Below are 22,832 nucleotides of genomic sequence, written 5' to 3'. Positions count from 1 at the left end.
GAAGGATTCAAGATAAAGTATAAGGAGACATTAATTTTAAAAGAAGCAAATTATATTAGAGTCTTATTATAAAAGTAAATCTTAGAATAAATATATATAATTTTGATGTAATACGGAATTAATAATTTATATATTATATGAGACTTATATGCATTAATAAAAATATATTATCTTATAAATTTAGCAAATTATTAATTTATCTCAAATTGGGACTACAAAATCTATTAATTAATCGAGATTATTAATTTATCGAAGTTTCACTGTATAACTTGTTTGTCTAAATGATTTTTTTTTTAATTATTTTTATTTTTATTATCTTATTAAGTATTGATTTTAATTAAATAATATTTTAAAATATATTTTAATTATATACCTATTAAATGACAGGAAAGTGAGTTATTTTTTTTAATTTAATAAATATTAATTTTAATTTTAATTTTTTAAAAATAAATTAAATTAAAAATACAATATTTGGGTTATTAATTGAAGTCACGTGAGTCACTAGACTATCTATGAACAATTACATATTTTTGAAACTTGTTATCTAAGTTGAGTTTATCTGATCATTTTAATCAAAAACTTATATATCTCATCATTATTGTAATCATTTAATAGTAAAATATTTTTATTTATAGTAATTTAATTACAATATTCTATTAGTTTTATGTAGAATAATAATTTTTTTAAATTTAAATAAAAATACAAATAATCAATGAAGATTAATTATTGATTGATAAAAAAGAGAAAATAACTAGAAGTGTTACATAGACTGATAGACATAATAATGTTTAGAGAATAATAAGAAACCCTCTAATAATACACTTATTAGAGCATCTAAACCTAAGAATAACATAAGCAATAAACCTATAAACCAAAATAAAACAAAACATAATAAAAGCATTCCTCCATAAACCAGATCTCCCATTTTCTTCCCCATACCCTTCTTCTCTCAACAGTTCTTCCCCACTCAATACACACTCTCCAAACATCTTCTCCAAACAATTATTCTCCGACGAACCCAAAAACTCATTTATCAAAAACCCTTCAAATGGATACTTAAACAGTGACAAGTAATTCATGAAAACCCAATAACTTGGCATCCCATGTTTCGATATAAAGTAACCAGAGAACAGAAAGAAAGAACCCATCACACCGGAAACTAAAGAATTCCCCACTATGAAATTCGGCACTAAAGCACTAATGCAGACCACAACGGAGTTAGCTGTGTAGAGGATTAGCCAGATGAGGATTACAAACTGTGTGAACGCGACCGGATCGCGGTTCAGTCCGACCAGCCAGTAAAGTGGGAGTGAAAATAAGATGGCTAGGATTAGAAGAAACGGTAAGTAGACTAGACCATTGGCTATGGCGTAAGATGAGATTCTGTAACTACCGCAGGATGTTTCTTTCATTAGAATTTCTCTTTCTTGGAGGAAGACAGGTAAAGCTTCGGTTGTGCTTGAGAGGAGGAATGTTAATGTGAAGGCGAAAAGACCCACTTTTTCACCGGCCCCAGATAAATCTTGTTTGAGATTGTAGAATATTGAACCCAAAACGAGGCCGGAGACCAGCATTTGTATAGTCCGACAGGCGAATAATTCCTTGGTTCTGAATATGTTTTTGGAGAATCGATGAGTTAGAATTATGGTCTCTCTCAGTCTTGAATTAGCAAACCCGGTTGGATATTCTATACCCTTTTCGTTTTCGACCACTTTTGATTGCTGGAAAAGTTGTTGAAGAGTAAATTTACCTGTTTTTGATTCCTGGTTTTGCAAAGAAGGGTGCTGATGAAATGCTTCAATTGAATCGATAGCGAAATCTACAACGTTGATATGAAGGGGAAGAGTTAAACCCATTTGTGTTAGAGTTATAGAAAGCTGATCGACAGTTCCATGGTGAAGAACGGATCCATTGGCGAGTAATAAAGTGGAATTGAACTGTTTAACGATTCTGAATCCCGGTTGATGAATACTGAGAATTATGGTTTTGCATCTTGTTTCCGCCATTATTTTCAGCATATCGATGATCTGCAGAGCCGAGACACTGTCCAGACCGGACGTTGGTTCGTCGAGAATCAACACTCTTGGGTCATGCACGATTTCAACTCCGATCGAAACCCTTCGCCGCTCCCCACCGGAGATTCCCCTAGTCCGGTCATCTCCGACACGTGTACACGCCACATGGCTTAAACCGAGCTCTTGGATGAGGGATTTCACTCTTGATTCAATTTCGTTGCCGGGGAGATTCAGGCGGAGGTTGGCGCTGAAGATAAGAGTCTCCTCGACGGTGAGAAGAGGAAACAAGGTATCTTTCTGGGTGACATAGCCTGAGGCTTTCTTGAACCGGGCTTTATCGATTGGTTTTTGATTGACGAAGATGGAGGCAGTTTGTGGGGTGAGTTTTCCGGCGACTATTTCAAGGAGAGATGATTTTCCGGCGCCGCTGGGGCCTACTATAGCAAGGATTTCCCATGGTTTCGCACGGAAATGGACGTCCTTGAGCACATGGCGAACGCCGCCGCCTTCAGCTCCGACGTTTCTTTGATCTACATCTACATCATCATCATCATCAGATTTTTTCATCTTCCTCTTCTTCTGAATAGGGATAGCATAATTAATTCCTAATGCCTCAACCTCACAGCCCAGTTCCGCCATTGAAGAAGCTTTTTTTCTCTCAATAAACTTGTGCACTACTAGTAGTGTGTATAAATTGTATTATTATATAGTTCACGTGAAACTGTATGAAATTGGATTTTATTTTGGTATGGTCTAGACTATGGAAGTATATGTAAACGGTTCACATGTGACATGTCACAAATATTTAAATATATGAAAATCTAATAATAATAATAATAATAATAATAATAATAATAATAATAATAATAATAATAATAATAGAAGGTTGAAGATAACAGTAAAGGACAAAAGCTTAAATTACTAGTAGACAAGTACTTTTGCACTTTGTAAGGGACGATGGATGCATACCATCGCCAGCTAATGTTTCCATCTTACTTTTTTTTCATGATCTAAATTATATATTAAGAGTCTTCAAATAAAATTATTTAAAAAAGGTTGATATGTGAGATTTTGAGAATATATATATATATATATATATATATATATATTGGTTAAGTATTTAAAATATATTAATATATAATGATAAAATATTTTTTTTTTATAAAAAATTAATAAATGATATTTTAGTATTTTAGTTAATAAATTAAGTATGATTGAACAAAAGAGTCACTCAGTTTTATCGAACTGTCTCGAAAAAATTAAAAAAAATTAAACCGAATAAATTAAAATTAAATAAATTAGGAGAGAACGAAATAAGGTTGCGGTTCAGACTTTGTACTTAACTGCTAATAACTAACCAAATTCGTTATTTACAAAAAAACGATGTCGTTTTTGTTTGGATCTCCTTAGGCTCCTCACTTATTCTTTTTGAGATATAATTGCAACTTAACTAGCATAATGTTCCAAGAATAAATAAAATTCATATTAAAAAAGTTAAAATAGACAATTCTCACATCTTTATCGTCGCAATCATCATTATCGTTTTCATCACTTTCATCATTATCGTTTTCATTGCCTTCATCATCTTTTTCGTCAATAATATATATTGTATGAACATGAGGGACTTCAATGGTTGAGACAATCTAGTGATTGTCTTAATTTGATAAGAAAACATTTATTTAATTTTTTTCACATAGTTAGTAAATTAGTTGAACTTATATTGTTAAAATGTCTCACGTTCATCAAATTTGGTGTTAAATTTAAAATATAAAGTCTTATTAGCTTAGTTAGTTTAAGGGTTGTACTTGTTTTTGTTTACAAGTTCGAAACATACATATAATATTTTTAATTTTAACCGTTTTATGTTTATGGAAGGGTCAGCCCACAATCCGACCCAATTATCCATTTACTCTCACATATATATCCAAATTAACTACAACTCTTGACCCAACAATTCAGACACTTTGAAATTAAGCATCATTATATGTATAGATTAATGGGGAATACATAATGGATAGTTAAACTAATTAGTGAGTAGTTAACATAGTTAGTGGGCAGTTACATTGCCATTACTAATAACTATATAATATTTACACTCCCCTCAAGTTGGGAGGTACAAGTTGTACATTTTTAACTTGCCACACAAGTCTTCAAATGTCGTCTTCGGTAAGGCTTTAGTGAGTATATCAGCAATTTGAAGTCTTGACGGAATATGAGAGATTTCAACTATCCTATTATTGACTTTTCTCGGATATAAAAAGTCTATCTATCTCAATATGTTTTGTTTTGTCATGATGCACATGATTCTTAGCGATACTAATGGTTGCAAGATTATCACATAGAAGTTTGATTTTATCATTATCAATAAAGTCGAGTTTCATCAAAATTCTAGCAACCCATATTTCTTCACATAATCCAAGAGTAAGGGCTTTGAGTTCAGCTTCAACACTACTTTTTGACACGACTAATTATTTCTTACTTATCCATGTCACAAGATTACCCTATACATAAGTACAATAGGCTGAAATAGATCGTCTGTATGTGATATCTCCATCCCAATCTACATCTTTATAGACTGGTATATCACGATTGTCGTTTTTCAGAAACATTAATCATTTCCCTAGAGTACCTTTTAAGTATTGTAAAATTCTATAAACGGAATCCATGTGAGTTTGAGTAGGACTATTCATGAACCGACTAACTACACTTACCGAGAAGTCAATATCCAATCGTGTATGAGATAGATATATGAGACGACCCACCAGTAATTGATATCTCTCTTTATTAACTAAGATGTCCTTTCTAGAACCTATCTTGTTGTAGGGATCCATAGGGGTGTCAATGGGTTTACAACCCAGCATCCCTGTTTCTTTCAATAAATCTAAAGAGTATTTACGTTGAGACATGAAAATACATTTAGACGAACGAGCAATTTCACTTCCAAGGAAGAACTTAGGATGTCCAAGATCTTTAGTATCAAACTCTTTGGTCAAAGTCTTTTTTAAGTTGAGTAATTCCTTCTCATCATCACCTATGAGAATGATGTCATCAACATACACAATAAGAATAGATTTCTTATTTTCACAAGAAGTCTTAATAAATAATGTGATCTGCTTAGCTTTTAGTGTAACCTGAAATAATAACTGATTTCGTAAACTTGTCAAACCAAGATCGTGTAGATTGCTCGAGCCCATACAATGACTTGTGAAGTTCATAAACTTTACTTTGTGAGCCTGATTCTAAACTTGGAGCAATTTTTATTTAAGATATTAAATTGCATACCTTTAGGGTAGTTTCCAAATGAACCCTACCCTCAACATTAGTTTCAGTTCCAGTGTGCGCACCAAATAATGCAGTAGAAGTGGGAGAGCTAGGAGAGACATGAGTTGGTCACTGAACTAAGTTCGCGGATAAATCCCCGAACATCATTTTGAGCTATGCGATTTACTCTCGACTAAACACATTATAGGAAGTAAAATCTCCTTTCAACTTCCGATTAGAGCGTTTCCAATCAACGTGCTTCCCATGTAGAATCCAACAATGATCTCTAAGGTGTTCGAGTTTTCGATAGTGGTCGTAGTACAAACGAGTTCTTTTCCTCAAAGCACAATAAGGTTTCCGACTTACAAGAGAAATATATTTGTCTGGATTTTCAGAGTAGATGGCAACATGTTCCCAATAACAGTTGATGATTTAGGTTTCACCATCACATGGAGTCAAATTTCCTCTTGACGTACCTTAGAGAACATTTCGTTGATGCTTAAATTAGGTTTCATCGCCATGATTCTCAATCGTACTGGTTCAAATTTGGGATTTAATCCAAAGAGAAATTTATAAATACGACATCTTTCGGTGTTTTTTGATGAAATTCAAAATCTTTAGGGAATTGTCAATGGTTGTCTTCATAAGAGTCGACCAATTGCCAATTTTTTTTTATCTAGAACACTGAAGAACTGTTCGACATCCATTTCATCTCCTTGTTCTGGATTATGAAGTATAAGTTCGACTTGGAATTTTTGGAGCTATTGTCAATGCAAGAATATCGTGTCTTGACAGTGTCCCAGATGGACTTTGTTGTAGTATGATTGAGATAGTTTTCTCCAATAGTATTGTACATGGAATTCAAGAGTCACAACATCACTGGATGATTCTCTCTAGTCTATGCTTCAAACTTTTGGTCTGTAGTGTCTGGAATAGGTGAAAGAATGAATCTTTCTTTTCTTTTTCCATATATGTAGATTCCAACAAAGTTTGCTCAAACCATCTAATTATTACCATTGAGTTTGTAAGAAGTTATGAATGAGTTTTATGCATTTCCTGAGATTGTTAATTTATTGTTGTATGAATTTCAAAAACCTGGTCTAATACATCGATAGGAGAAAGGACAAATGAGATAGGATTAGATGGCAATGGAGAAATTGGAGAAGACCCTATAGTAGAAGACACTAGTGAAAAAAGGACTTTTATCGACAGAATTTACCGAGAATTTTATAAAAATCTTGGTAATGGTCTCGAGAGGAATAAATCTTTCGTTATTAAAAATAAATTCCGAGAGGTGTATAAAACCTTCGGTGATATGAGTTTTCACCGAAAGTTTTTCAAATAACCCTCGGGTTTGACTGTTCGCAAAAAACCTGAAAATAATTGTAAGTGTTGGATAAGGGTAATTGCGAAGGTTTTCAAAAAACCCTCGGTTTTGACTCTCCCCAAAAGGGTAATTGCGAAGGTTTTTCCAAAAACCCTCAGTTTCGACTTTTCCCAAAAAAACTGAAAATAATTCTAAGTGTTGGGAAATGGGTAATTTCAAAAGTTTTTCAAAAAACCCTCGGTTTTAACTTTTTCCCCCCTAAAAACTGAAAATAATTCTAAGTGTTGGGAAGGGGGTAATTGCGAAGGTTTTTCAAAAAACCCTCAGTTTTGACTTTTCTCAAAAAAACTGAAAATAATTTTAAGTGTTGGGAAGGGGGTAATTGCGAAGGTTTTTCAAAAAACCCTCGGTTTTGACTCTTCTCAAAAAAACTGAAAATAATTCTAAGTGTTGGGAAGGGGTAATTGCGAAATTTTTTCAAAAAACCTTCGGTTTTGACTCTTCTAAAAAAAACTGAAAATAATTCTAAGTGTTAGGAAGGGGTAATTGCGAAAGTTTTTCAAAAAACACTCGGTTTTGACTCTTCTAAAAAAAACTGAAAATAATTCTAAGTGTTGGGAAATAGTTAATTGCGAAGGTTTTTCAAAAAAACCCTCGGTTTTGACTCTTCTATAAAAACTGATAGTAATTCTAAGTGTTAGGAAGGGGATAATTGCGAAAGTTTTTCAAAAACCCTCGGTTTTAACTTTTCCCCCAAAAAACTAAAAATAATTCGAAGTGTTGGGAAGAGGGTAATTGCGAAGGTTTTTCAAAAAAACCCTCGGTTTTGACTCTTCTCAAATTAACTGAAAATAATTCTAAGTGTTGGGAAGGGGGTTATTGCGAAAGTTTTCAAAAAACCTTTGGTTTTGACTCTTCCAAAAAAAATGAAAATAATTATAAGTGTTGGGAATGGGGTTATTGCGAAAGTTTTTCAAAAAACCATCGGTTTTGACTTTTCTCAAAAAAACTGAAAATAATTCTAAGTGTAAATGGGTAATTGCGAAAGTTTTTAAAAAAACCCTCGGTTTGGACTCTTCTCAAAAAAACTAAAAATAATTCTAAGTGTTGGGAAATGGATAATTGCAAAGGTTTTTCAAAAAACCCTCGGTTTTGACCTTTTTAAAAAAACCAAAAATAATTCTAAGTGTTAGGAAGGGGGTAATTGCGAAAAATTTTCAAAAAACCCTCGGTTTTGACTTTTTCCCAAAAAAAACTAAAAATAATTCTAAGTGTTGGGAAGGCGGTAATTGCGAAAGATTTCTAAGTATCTTTCGATTTTGACATCTCAAAACCGAAAGATATTTAGAAAACTTTCGATATTTCACTTCTCCATTTGTTAATTTAATTGGTGTTTCACTTTTTAATTAGCTTGTTTAAACTCCTAACTAAGGTAATGAAGTGTGTGTTGTTTTTGAAGAGTAGGGATTGTGATTAATTATATAAATGTACATGATTGTGTATGATTATATAAAGAAGTGTATGTTTTGTGTTTGATTATATTAAGAATGTGTGTAGAGTTTGATTATTAGATGTGCGGGGATTGTGTAAGGATATGAAATGTGTTAAATTAAAGTTGTTCAAGCTAATTAAAAAGTTAAACACCAATTAAATTAAAAAATAAATAAGTGAAATACCGAAAGATATTCAAATATCTTTCGGTTTTGAATGGTAATACCGAGAGTTATAGGTATATCTCTCGGTTTTGAATGGTAATACCGAGAGTTATAGGTATATCTCTCGGTATTTGACTTCTTCATTTTTTGATTTCTTCATTTATTTTAATTTACTTGGTGTTTAATTAGTTTGTCTAAACTCCTAACTAAACTAATAAAGTGCGTGTTATTTTTGAAGTGTATGGATTGTGATTAATTTTATAAATGTATATGATTGTGTTTGATTATATAAAGGAATGTATATGTTTGTGTTTGATGATAATAAGAATATGTGTAGAGTTTGATTATAAAAAGGATGTGTTTAATGATAATTAGGTTGTGTTTTAAATAGGTGAATGTGTGTTGTTGATGTTTTAAGTTAAAAAATCTAAGGTCAAAACCGAGAAATATACACAATTCTCTCGGTTTTTCTTTTATTAAAATTTGTGTGAGATCCATCAAAACCGAGAGATTTACTCATATCTCTTGGAAAAAATAACCAAAACCGAGAGTTATACATAAAACTCTCGGAAATATTAAAAATCAAAACCAAGAGTTATACCTAAAACTCTCGGAAATATGAAAGGGTCAAAACCGAGAGTTATACCTAAAACTCTCGGAAATATGAAAGGGTCAAAACCGAGAGTTATACCTAAAACTCTCGGTAAAACCCTTTTAATTAATAAAACATATTTCCCTTTCCAGATCAATATCGCCCGCTTCTTCCCTCTCCCCTTCTCCCGATCGACAATCGCGCTCACCCGAAACACGATCCACGCCGATAACGACAAACGCAGCACACGCCCAATGCCGCCCACGCCCAACGCTGCCCACGTCCACGTCGCCGATTGATCCTTCCGCCGCTTGTAGCTCGTCGTCGATCTATTTTCCACCGCGTCTCTAGCTCGTCGTTGATCTGCCTGCCGTCGTGCTTCTTGTCTTCAACTTCTAGGTTAGTTTTAGGTTTGATGTTAGTTAGTTTTAGGTTTGATTTAGGTTACAATTTCTTGGATTTAAGTTTGATTTATGTTAGATTTAGGTTTGAATGATATTAGTTTTATGTTTGATTTAAGTTAGATTTTGTTAGATTTAAATTTGATTGATGTTAGTTTTATGATAGATTTTGTTAGATTTAGGTTAGATTTTTTTAGATTTATGAATTATGTTAGATTTAGGTTTGAATGATGTTAGTTTTATGTTAGATTTATGTTAGTTTATGTTTGATTTATGTTAGATTTTGTTAGATTTAGGTTTGATTTAAGTTTGTGAATGAATTGATTAATATTGATGTTAGTTTTAGGTTAGATTATTATTGATGTTAGATTTATGTTTGATTTAAGTTTGTGAATGAATTGATTATTATTGATGTTAGTTTTAGGTTTGATTATTATTGATGTTAGATTTATGTTTGATTTAAGTTTGTGAGTGAATTGATTATTATTGATGTTAGTTTTAGGTTTGATTATTATTGATGTTATATTTAGTTTGATTTAAGTTTGTGAATGAATTGATTATTATTGATGTTACTAATTTCATAAATCATTTATTTCAACGGGCGGGTGAAATAAGATGGACCCCCTCTATCGTTGAAGTTTTCAAGAGGACCCATACCCCAAAAGCTATACAAGAAAACCCCAACCCGATCCCAGATGAACGAGCACAAGAGAAGATTGTAAGTTAATTGAATTATACATAGCTTATTTATATAAATAAAAATTAATTTCAAATGTGCAGGCAGAGATGGAGGAATTAAGAAGCAATGAACCAGATATCTTTGACTTCGACTTGACGAAGAAAGTGTCTGGACTCCAAATGCATGGGATAGTGATCGGTATGGGATCCGGCGTCCGACCCACACAAGAGGATCGTCGGAGTGACAACAATTCTCAACGATCCACTGATCGGTTGTTGGAGGAGAATGAATAGTTAAAGGCGGATGTGAGACACATGGCGTTGACAATTGAGGAAATTCAAATGAGGAATATAGAAAGAGCGAAAATAATTAACAAAATGGAAAAGAGGGATAGAGAAAGATCGCAAATGGAGAGTCAAATGGAAGCGGAGAGGATGCAAATGACGCAAAGAATGGAGAAATATGAACAACAAATTGAATTCTTAATGACAACCCCCTCCCCCAGCTAGTTAGTACATTATAATTTTTGAACAATTGTAAATGTTTTGTTTCGACTGATAACAGGTTGTTTGGATGATTTGGTTTGGTTTAGAATTTTGGATTATAATGATCTTTTGGTTTATGAATATTATTGTATATGTATTGGTTTGGCTGAACAGGTTTTAGTTACGCACAAAACGATCACCCTATTTAAGACATTTATAGAGGCAATACCGAGAGTTATTTAGAAAACTCTCGATTTTTCCCTTACAAAGAAACCCGAGAGTTATTTGAAAAACTCTCGGTTTTTCCCTTACAAGAAATCCCGAGAGTTATTTGAAATACTCTCGATTTTTCTTGCAAGGGAAAATCCGAGAGTTTTTCAAATAACTCTCGGGTTTTCTTGTAAGGAAAAATCCGAGAGTTTTTCAAATAACTCTCGGATTTTCTTGTAAGGAAAACTGTGAGTTTTTAAATAACTCTCGTTTTTTTTCTCTGGTATCTAAACCGAGAGATTTATGAAATTTCTCGGTAAACACCCAATTAGATTTACCGAAAATGGTAATACCGACGAATGCCGAGAGTTACCCAAACTCTCGGTATTATATCTATACCGACAGATATAGGGCCATTACCGAGAGTTTATACTCTCGATAATGATCCTTTTTCACCGGTGAGAGGACCCATGCTTTGATTTTTTCATCTAGAGAAGAATAAGAGGAAGATAGCGATCGAGAACTGGGAAGAAGATGGCTGATGATCGACGAAATGGTTAGAGCGTTACTTCTCTGATATCATGTGAAAATTTGATGAATTTAAAACAAATATAAAGTCATATATTTTTCGCTACTTCTATATTGCAATTGCAACTATCAATGTACATGAAATACATAGTGGAAAGTTAACCTAATTAGTGGACATGCCATTACTAATAACTACACAATATTCAAATATACTAGAAGGATTGATGGAATAAACAAAATATCTAATTGAACTTTATGTCAAATCTTGATTTTAGACATGGAATCAGAAATATTTTTATATATTTTATAGTTTAAATTTTTTAAAATATTTAAAAAATATTAAATTTTCTAACTTTATATATTTAATATTTTTACAATTTTATTAATTAAAAAGACAATAAACAGCTCATCGATAAGACACTAATATTAGTATAGTATTAATATAGAAGAAAAACAAAGTAGTAGTTGTGAAGATTAATAACTTATTAACATTCTGAGTAAAAATTATGTCTTTTCCCACCCTAAAATTTAAAAAAAATAGTAAATATATATTCCAACATATTGGATGTTATTACAAGACTTCATTTTTTTTTGGTTTTAATTATTTATATAATATTTAATAATAATTATGACCAAATATCCAAAATAAAATGTCAAACCGACTCAATATCCAATATATCTAATATGTCGGTTATAGAACATGAAGTAAAATCATGATAAAAATATATCCGATATAGTAGAATGAAATGTAAATTTATCAAAAAAATCGACACAACCCAACCTTGATTATCCCTAGAATTGAGTAATATGATTGATGAAAAATGATGAAATTATGTTATTTATAGTTTTTTTCTTGGAAAAAACGCAATACAACGATTTCTTAGTTATTAATTTTTATCATTATATATATATATATTCAAATTACTTTTACAAGAAATCAATTTTCTTTATCCGGTTTAATTTCTAAATCACTATGATGATCCCACTTGTCATTTTAATGATAGGGTTGGCATGAGTTAATGTGCAACATCTATGGCAAATAAGTTTTCAAGCAAAATTTCAAACTTTAATAATCAAAGAAAACAATTGATTAGTTGGAGACATATTTAAAAGATGTTGCAAAGGCTAATTGTAATGTCCTTGAAAATTCAATAAAACTGTTGCAGAAAAAAAAAATATTTTGATTCCCTAAGTACTGCAAAAATCACTTGCAGATGACAACAAATATGTAAATTTCAGTAGCTAATATCCCATATGAATTAGTTCATAAATAGACTACAACCCGTAAATTTATTAATATGAAAACAAACTTTATGTTAAGAGAATTTTGAAAATGAAGAATACTTTTCTATTATAATTAATTGATGTAAGTTGAGTAAATGCACCGGTCATTAAATCAAAATAGGAGATCGAGATCAATAACAATATTAAACAATACTAGATTTACGTGAAAAACCCACTCAACTTGGAAGGTAAAACATCGGGACCAACAAATATCACTATATCAACAAGAAATGAATATAAATATTCTTCTCAACTTTAAACATAAAATTGAACATATAAAGAAAACTAATTAGCAAGTCTAGATATAAGACAACAATAAATTGGAACCTAAAAGTGATAAAAGTAAGAACATTGCTATTTCTCCTCTTCTTCTTCTTCTGTTTTTTCTTCTCTGTTTCTAGTCTCTTATAAGAATGCTATCTATTTCTAGTAGTGATAAAATGAATAACATTCTTAGGGTTTTCTTGTTTCATTAAGTGCCTAATTGGGATGGATCCACAATGCACAACAAACTCCCCCTCCAGCCCACAGAGAGAGGCACACTGATCTTCAAGTCGTCACTTGGTATTCATGCCAACAAGCTGACAACAGAGCTCGAGCTTGTCTTTTGGAACTATCTTCGTAAACATGTCTGACAGGTTCTTATTCGTGTGAATTTTCTTTAGCTTCAAATGATGGATTTGTATTACATCTCTTAACGAACGAAATCTCACATCAATATGCTTAGTTCTGGAATGATATATAACACTCTATCTATCACATAAAATAATTGAATATTCTTGTTGTATACCAAGTTCCAAGAGAGAAATCTAATCACCCACAATAACTTCTTACTAGCTTTAGTTGCTGCAATGTATTTTGCTTCTGTTGTTGACAAACTACACATTTCTGCAACTTGGATTTGCATGGCACGACTCCCCTACAAAAGTAAACACATAACCCCAAGTAGATTTTCTGTGATCTAGATCTCTAGCCATATCAGCATCTATGTAACCTTCTAACACAGTTTCACCATTTCCAAAACTCAAACACAAATTAGAAGTGCCTCTTAGATATCTAAGAATCCACTTCACTACTTTCTAATGTTGTTTTCCTAGATTAGAAAGGAATTTACTTACCATATCGTCTGCATGCGCTATATTTGGCCTAGTACAAACCATTGAATACATTAAACTCCATACAGTTGAGGAGTATGGCACACTTGGCATTTCATCAATTTCTTTCTCTTTTGATGGACACTTCTTCTTGCTCAATTTCAAATGTCTATAAAGTGTACAACTTACTTCCTTTGATCCTAACATGCTGAATCTCTCAAGCACCTTTTCAATGTAATTCTTTTATGACAACTAAAGTCTCTTGGCCTTTCTGTCACGAGTCATCTGCATGCCCAATATCCGACGTGCTTGGCCATGTCCTTCATGTCAAATGTATTGTATATCTCCTTTTTTAATATAGATATTATATAAGCATCATGTACTACAATAAACCCATCATCAACACAAAGTAAAAGGTTTATAAACTTTCCATTAGAAAATCTTTCGAAGTAAATACACAGATCTGCCTTGGTTCTCTTGTACCTATGACTCACCATAAAAGAGTAAAATTTCTTGTACCACTGTCTCGAAGCTTATTTCAAACCGTATAGACTCTTCTTTAAGTTGCAAATCTGTTCTCTTTTTCTTTCACTTCAAATCCATCTGGTTGCATCATGTAGATCTCTTCTTTCAAGTTACCATTACCATGAATGAATGTTGTTTTTACATAAAGTTATTCAAGCTCAAGATCTAAGCCAGCTACTAGACCTAACACTATATGAATAGAAGTCATCTTTACCACTGATGAGAAAATCTCCTAAAATCCGATGCGTTGTTTTTGTTCAAAATCCTTTACAACCAACCGAGCTTTGTACTTAATAATTTCTCCATTTTCATATCACTTTAGCTTGAACACCCATTTGTTTCTCAATGCCTTTCGACCCTTAGGAAGCTCCACTAGCTCATATGTACCCATTTCTTGCAATGACTTCATCTCGTCTTTTATTGTATTCCGCTACTTAATTTTGTCTTTATGAATTTATGCCTCCTAAATTTTTTTTGACTCTCTTTATTCTATCGATAGCATATACTCTAAAGAAGGGTATCTTTTAGAATGTTGGTGTTCTCTTTCAGACCTTTTTGCTTGGAGCTCTTCTAGCTCCTCTTGATGATGCTGCCCCCTACTTAGGAGCATCATAAATAATCTCATCATCATTACTACTATTCATGTCAAAGGTTTCCTCTATGACTTCTTCATTATGTTCATCTTCATTTGTTATTGTTGACGGTACATGTGAAGGAATTGGTATGAGTTCTATGGACTCGTTAACTCTCTATAACTTTTCGTTGATTTCCATATTTATCCTATTCTAATTCTCAAAGAACACAACATCTCTGTACCTAACAATTTTCTTCTTTTTTGAGTCCCATAATCTGTACCAAAATTCCTCATTTCTATATCTAAGGAAAATATATGCAATTGATTTATCATCCAACTTGGATCTTTGTTGTCTTTGGAATATGCACACATTCTTTGCATCCAAACAACCCTTATATACGATTATGAAATATTTTTCTTAAACCACTCTTTTTGGTATTTCAAACTTCAAAGGAATATATAGTGACCTGTTTATGAGATGACAAGTTATGCGAACTACTTCTCCCCAAAACTATTTTGGCAACTTTGTAATCTTCAACATGCATCTCACCTTTTCTATAATTGTCTGATTTATTCTCTCAGTCATACCATTGTGATGCGGAGTTCCAAACACTGTCTTCTCATGTCGAATTCCATATTTTACACAATATGCTTTAAACTCGTTGTTGGTAGAGTGAAGACATTTCAACTTATTATATGTCTCTCTTTCTACCATTACATGATGCTCTTGGAAGTAATTAAATACCCGGTCTTTCGTTCTCATAAAATAAGCCTACACCTTTTTAGATGCATCATCAATTAATGTTTGAAAATATTTATTGTCAAACAATGAATCCTCCTCAAAAGGACCACAACTATCATAATAAACCAAGTCCAACATATTATATTTCTATTATGATGTTTGACTAAAAGAGACTCTATGTTTCTTACCAAATGGGTAGTAGTCGCATAGATCCAGACCATTTTCTTTGGTTGAGGGAATATGAAGTTTCTTCACTAGAATTCCCAGTCCTTTCTCACTCATTTGGATGATACGTTGATGCCATAAATTTAGATAGTTTTCAGCTTGTACTGCATTTAGTTCATTATTTAGTATCTTCACATGGGTTCGGTATAGGGAGTTCCGCGACTTCCCTTTTGCTACAATCATTGATCCTTTCGGAACTTTCATTCTCCACCACCAAGGTAATGCTTGAATCTATCTTTGTCCAATGCATCACCTGCTATCAAGTTTAGATGCAAATCATTAATATGTCGCATATCTTTCAGTGTTAACCGATGTCCCAACTCTATCTGTAAATAAATATCACCAATACTCATAATGCTCGAGTGACTAGTATTACCAATATTCACTGTACCAAGATCTCCAACATTGTAAGTCGTGAAGAACTCTCTCTTTGGTGTAGCATGATAGCAAGCACAAATCTACTATCCACTTAACTCATTGGTGACCTTCTACATGTAGACATTGTTCCTTTTCACAAGAGAGAATCACTATATCATATGCAGTTATTATGGATGTAGTGTTTATGTTCTCATCATCTTTCATCTGATTTTTTACTTCATTCTATAGTCTTTTCCATTCTCTACAATTTTTCTTCATGTAACCTTCTTTATCATAGTCATAATAATGTCTTACCTTAGATTTTGATATGCCTCTAGACTTGCTATGGTCTTTTTATTGTTGTCAGTATTAAGCACTTCCCATGTTCTCTATGACTAAGGTTGTGCACTATTTGTATTAAATGACTTCTTGTCTCCTTGTTGAACAAACTACTAGTAACTATATTCATAGTAACCACACCATTCAGAGTTGCATTACTAACTGTCACAACCAAGGTCTCCCAACTATCGGGAAATGATCCCCAAGAGCAATAAGGCTTGTAGCTCATATTCTAATGTCATCTCCATAAATTCCAAACTATTAATCAAGCTCTGGAACTCATTTAAATGCTCAAAAATACTTGTACCTTCTCTAAATTTCATATTTACTAACTTTTGAAACAGAAACGCTTTGTTACCTGCTATTTTCTACTCATACAATGACTCCAGATTTTTCCAGAACTCATGTGCACTCTTCTCACTTGCTACATGGTGGTACACACTATCATCAAACCTCTGTATGATTGTGTTAACTTGTTTCCGATTCTATTTTTTCCAATCAGCATCAACCACATATTTTGGCTTTGCACTATCTCCTTCAACTGGCTCATACAAGTCTTTACAATAAAAGATATTATCAATTTTGGATTTCTAAATCTGCTAGTAATTATTTATCAACTTGATCATTGTTCTACTTCCTTCCATCTAAACCTACAAAAGCATTCTTCAATAAAAAATAAACATAACAACTTTGATAACACTTGTTGAGAATTTTGAAAATGAACACGGTGCCAACCAACAAATATTACTATATCAACAAGAAACAGATACAAATGTTCTTCTCAGCTTTAAACCTAAACTTGAGGTATATATACAGAGAAAACCAATTTCATTTAGACCCAAGCAAGTTTTGATATAAGAAAACAAGAAATTGAAACCTAAAGGTGATAAATGTAAGGAGATTGCTCTTTCTCATTCTCTTCTTCTTCCTCTGTTTCTTCTTCTATGTTTTAGTCTCTTAGAAGAATGCTCTCTTTTTCTAGCAGTGATCAAATGAATACCATAGTTATGGTTTGCTTGTTTCATTAAGTTACTAATTGGGTTGGACCCAACACTTTAGCCACCCAAAAAGAAAAAAGAACTAGAAATTTAAGGTTAATTGTTATTATCACAAATATTACAAAGGAAATATTAATGGAGAACTTTATATTGTTATACATAACAAAGAATAAAGTTTAAGAGTTAAAAGTAAAATTGACAATAATGGGCGATGGTAGAGCATTTGGCTGATAGCAAAAAACTAATTAAACTTGACAGGGACCATAGAAGATAACACATTCATCGACACTTTTTTTTTTGTTAACAAAGAGACAAGTGTTGGCAATAAAAGGAAATTGGTTAAAATATTTTGTGTGGTTCAAATTTACCTAGATGCTACTTCCCATGCCTAAATTTATGGCCATTTCTTTTCCTAGGTAGGGCCTACCCAGTGCCCCAACATTATTCTACACAATCCCGTGAACTCTCCCTCTTTCTTTCACCAACTAATTCAGTCTTAAAAAAAATTATATTATATTTTTTGTGAACAAATATATGTTTAAGCTAATTCAACAGTTATAAATACAAAGGAATTGTATACCTACCACATAGGAAACGGTTGCTAAAGGTTTGAATGGTAGCCTGTTTGATGTTGGTTATTACAGGGGTTAGGGTTTTGTCCAAACAAAAATCTTTTTGGATGAAGAGAAGATTATTTGAATTTTTAATTGATTGAAATATTATAATGTTCTTTTTATATTTAATATAAAATTAAAGTAGGTATTTAAGTATTTTAATTAATAAAATGAGTAATAGGATGGTTACAAAACAATGATGTATCCATTTTAAATTTGATAAAATTTAAAATAAAACTATAAGAACCATGATGAAACTAGCTCTTGAACCGGTTTGATATGGTGTCCCTAAATTAGTGAGAGTCAAGTTAGTTATGACAAGTCTTGACTTACTGTGTTTTGATGTTATTTAGATACTTGGAAAAGATACGAGATTTATAAAGAATTTTTAATTTATTTTTCAATTTTATCAAAAGAAATTATTTAGTATAAAATATATAGGTCATAGTTAGATGTTAGCCAATTCAATTGAAGATAATTTGTAACTAGATTTTTAGCAATAAAATTGTTATCCGATTAAGATAATAATTGAAAGCCGAGAAATCCCAAAATGACCTTTCATCGTTTACTTCTTCAAAATCAGATATTTATCGAAACCAAGAACACCCAAGATGAACATCCATTGTCTACTTCCTCAAAATAAGATATTGATATTTACCTAATTGAGACTTATTTAAGGTGTAGTTGTGCACTTTAGAAAACCATCTATTTGCCTTGAGAGCATCACTTCCTTGTGAGTTGTGTGTGTGCTTTCATTATGAGAGAATTATTGTAATACTCTTGTAACATTCTTGATAATAAAGTTAAGAATCTCGTGTGTTTCAAAAGTGGTTGTAGGCATATTTTGGCCGAACCACTGTAAAACTTATGTTTGCATTCTTTGGTTGCTTTCTTTAGTTTTTGCAATTGTTCGGTGTTGTTGTTCTTGCATTAAGGGATAACTCATTTCCTAGTATTTCAACAGGTGGTAACAAAACCAAGTCGTTCTAGAGGAAAGGAAGATGAAAAGCTTGGATGCTCCCTTGAGAGTTCCTAATAAGTTTTAGGAAGGTTTCCAAAATATGTTCAAGTTGCAGTTCTTGTTGGTATGAATGAATGTCAAGTTTGAGGTGGAAGAAGTACGTGTTACATGATGTATAAGGAACAAACCAAGAGGGAAAATTGTAGACAATAAGACAATGATGAAGGCATATTTGTAAGAGGTAAACAACATCACGAGAAAGAAGGCAATTTAGTAAGAGCTCTAAGTCTATGTTGAAGACTAAATAAAATGTGAAGTTCTTCCGGTGTTAAGAAGATTGACATTTCAAAAAAGACGACCTAAAACTAAAGAAGCATAATATAAAATATTATGTTTTGAAGGCTAGATATGGATCATTGATGGTGATCAAAGTACTTTAGTTGTTATGGAAGTTGTAAATAAAAACAATGTGTATTCTCTATAAGATAACTCACAAGTATGTTTAGTTATTATCTCTGAGGTCACTCAATATACATCAAGGTTCTGGCATTTGAGGCTTGGCCTCATAGGCTTGCAAAAATTGGGTTAGAAATGAGTTTTTGGTGCAAAAACTTTAACTCATGGTTATGCAAGGTATTTCATTATATTCATTAATGACCTTTTAAGGAGGCCATTGACAATAAAGAATAAGAGTGGAGCAAATCAAAAGCTCAAATATTGGAAGACTTTGGTGGAGAATTAAGTGGGTAAGAGGAATAAGAAGTTGAATATTTACAATGATTTTAAGTACGTGAACTTAGAGTACAAAGCATTTGGCAAGGCTGCCAAAATTGTAAGACACTTCTTGTTTAAGGAAACGACTCTTCAACATGGTGGGGAAGAAATGTTCAAAGTTAACTAATTGATCAATAGAAGTTCTTTAATTGTTTTAGTGTGAATACACCAATTGAGGTATGGATTGGTTAATCTAATTCATATGCTCATCCAAAAATCTTTGGTTGTGTTGCATTTGTGAATGTGAATGAAGGAAAGCTGGAACCAAGGGTAAATGAATATTTCTTTATTGGATTTCCAGATGATGCCAAAGAATATAGAGTTTGGCTAGAAGAAGGTGGAGATAATGTTATGTTAAGTTGATATGTGAAGTTTGAACAATGAAGACACAAGTATTGATTCGAGAGAAATTAAACTTTAGCTGGAGATATGCCATCAAAAAGGCACATTACCAAGTGATAATTGTCATGGGACCATTGAGATTTGTTCTAATGTTGCGGAGGAGGATTGCCTTGGTGAAGAGGTATTCTTGGCCATGAATGAAGGCAATAATGATACACAACAAGTCTTATCAAAAAGGAATTTACTTGTGACAACATTGTCGACATATTGATAAGGCAATCCTTCGACCAAATTGCAAGATTGTATTGAGTTGACAGGTGATTAAGGATTGATATATTTCTAGTTGACACACTATATGAATGACAGACAAAGAAAATGAAGACTAATCACTTATAAGTTTAAGTGGAGACATCATGAGAGAAATTATCAAACGAATCAAGAAGATATCATTGCATTATATTTCAATGTGAGATGATAAATAAAACTTTGAGTGAGATTCCTAGTCATGTAAAAGAGGCTAAATTGGAGGCTCGGTCAATTCAAAGGTGATGATTTGGGTACTTCTTTTATTCTATCGTAATTGTCCATGCATAGTGGATCATAGTTAAGATTAATTAGATGATTAATTTTTCATCTTATTAAGAAGATGATTGAGACCATGAATGAGATTCTTAGTCATGAAAAAGGGGCTAAAGGAGAGGCTCGATCAATTCAAAGACAAATGAGATCATTGAATTATCATCTAATGCGATAAGATAAATGAGACATTGAATGTGTTTCCTAGTCATAAAAAAGGAGATAGATGAGAGGCTCGATCAATTCAAATAGAAAAATATCGCAATTACTTTCGAAGAAACTATTAAGTATAGTGAAAATAATTGAAGACAATTAGTGGGTTTTTAAAGATATATTTTAAATTGCTAGTTATTTCGACATTATTCAAAAACTAGTAGATTAAAGTTAATTTGTTCTAGGAGAAGTATGCGGTTAAAGTTAGTTGAGTGTGCAAAGTTCAAAGAAATATGGGTGAAAAATGTTATTCTAGTCCTTGTGCTTGAGTAAAAAGATATCTATAAATACCTAATTATTTGTTATGAAGTATACAATGGAAGTTCGTCTTGGGTCTTCCCGGCTTTCAATTAATATCTTAATTTGAGGAAATATACAATTGTAACCCCCATGAATTCCCTTTTGTAGCTTAACACGTGTTTGGAAGACACGTGGTAATACGGGGATCGCGGGGTGGCTTGAGGTTCGATGTTTTTCAACATTATTCTGTGTGCCAAGCGTCTTTTAAAAAGAAAATAGTTCTTTAAAAAATGATTTTGAAAATACTTGGGAGCTTTAGAACTTAATAATGTAGAAATGATTAATTTTATTCAAATTTTAATAATTTAGGGGTTAAATAATAATTTAACCAATGTCCGGTTTAAATTAATCAAACATAACTAATTTAAAAGATTATTTATTTGAAAACTGAGTCGCCAAATAAGTTTAGAAAAATCAGTAAAATGTAAGTGTATAAATATACTTTATACTAGAGTTTCTATAAGGGCTCGGTTTTTGGTTACGCTCAGCAAAGGACTTTCGCGCTATGTCCTATGCGCCCGTCGAATGACAATTTTATTTTTTTAAAACAAACTTAGGTTATTTCAAAATTTATTTATAAAATTTATTTCCTTTAATTAGTAGTCTGGGGGTCCTAAACAAGGATAGGTTTAGAGTACGTATTTGGTTATACAAAATTGTTTAAAAGGGCGTACCTGCGACTGCGTTGATATAAAACTGAGTAAAAACTCTAACAAATATCAGAAAATTGTTAGAATTTGAAAATAAATTCCAACGGGACCTTAGCCAAAATATTTGTTTAGAAAAAATCCCGAAAATATATAAATATCACTTGAAAAATGGATTGGGGTTCCAAAATTACAAAAATAATTTTGGATTTTAAAAAGTGGAATATAATAGGACATATTACTGAAGTTCTAAGGTCTGGGTCCGGTTTTGCCGATCTGAGATCGAACGGGCTCGGTCTAGACCGAGGTGGTCTGGATTAGGGCTCGAGATAATCGATTGAGGGATTAGAGAGCTCGGTCCTGAACTCAGACCGTTTAGTCTTAGTTTTGAGAGGCTCGGTCCTAGGTCTAGTTTTCTCGGTCGTGGACTTGGGAGGCTCGGTCCGAGGTCTTGTTTTCTCAATCATGAACTTGGGAGGCTCGGTCCCAAGTCAGACCACTCGGTCCGAGGTTATAAACAATTATCGGATTCCTCGGTCCTTACTCAAGAATACCGTTCTTAGGTCTCGGTACTAACTCAAGAACATCGGTCTTTGATCTCGGTCCTAGGTCGGATTTTTTGGTCTTTGGTTTCGTTTAGAACCGAGGATGAATTCAACTTCAATTTTTCCATTTGAAGTTATATCACTAAGTCTGATCTTATCTTCGACAGCCTAAGTTTAGGTTAAGGTGGAGATTCTAGGTATAGGACTATTAATTGCGAAGATAAGGCGAGCACATGGGCAAAAAATGGGAGGAAAATGGGAACTTATAATAGATAGAGGGAAGGAGAGGAACTTATAATAGTTCATATTGTAACTAATAAAATCAAATATCTAAGCTAATAGTAGATAGAAGGAAGTAAGGAACTTATAATTGTTCATATTGTAACTAATAAAGTCAATTGTAATAAGTAGTAGTTAAGGATTATCAACTAGCTAGGCACTACTATAATTGTAGAGTCATGTTATATCTCCTTCTTGGATTGTAGACCAAATGATGTCCTCTTAAATCTCTATTGTCTCTCCTTTATCAATCTTGTATTCTTTTATCATTCAATCTGTTACACATTCCC

At 32.4% G+C, this 22,832-nt stretch overlaps 1 protein-coding gene across 1 annotated transcript; it reads right to left on the bottom strand.

Moving 5' to 3' along the window:
• Positions 1-713: 713 nt before the first annotated feature.
• On the bottom strand, positions 714-2,679 carry LOC124942564 (ABC transporter G family member 5-like). Its single transcript, XM_047483091.1, has one exon. The coding sequence runs from the start codon at positions 2,652-2,654 to the stop codon at positions 789-791; it is 1,866 nt and encodes a 621-aa protein (XP_047339047.1). The 5' UTR covers positions 2,655-2,679; the 3' UTR covers positions 714-788.
• Between the last annotated feature and the right edge of the window lie 20,153 nt (positions 2,680-22,832).

Source organism: Impatiens glandulifera, chromosome 6 (genome assembly GCF_907164915.1).
Source record: "Impatiens glandulifera chromosome 6, dImpGla2.1, whole genome shotgun sequence".
In the NCBI taxonomy this organism is placed as follows: Eukaryota; Viridiplantae; Streptophyta; class Magnoliopsida; order Ericales; family Balsaminaceae; genus Impatiens; species Impatiens glandulifera.
Note: the sequence above shows the minus strand (reverse complement) of the source record. Positions and strands in the feature narration are given on the sequence as shown.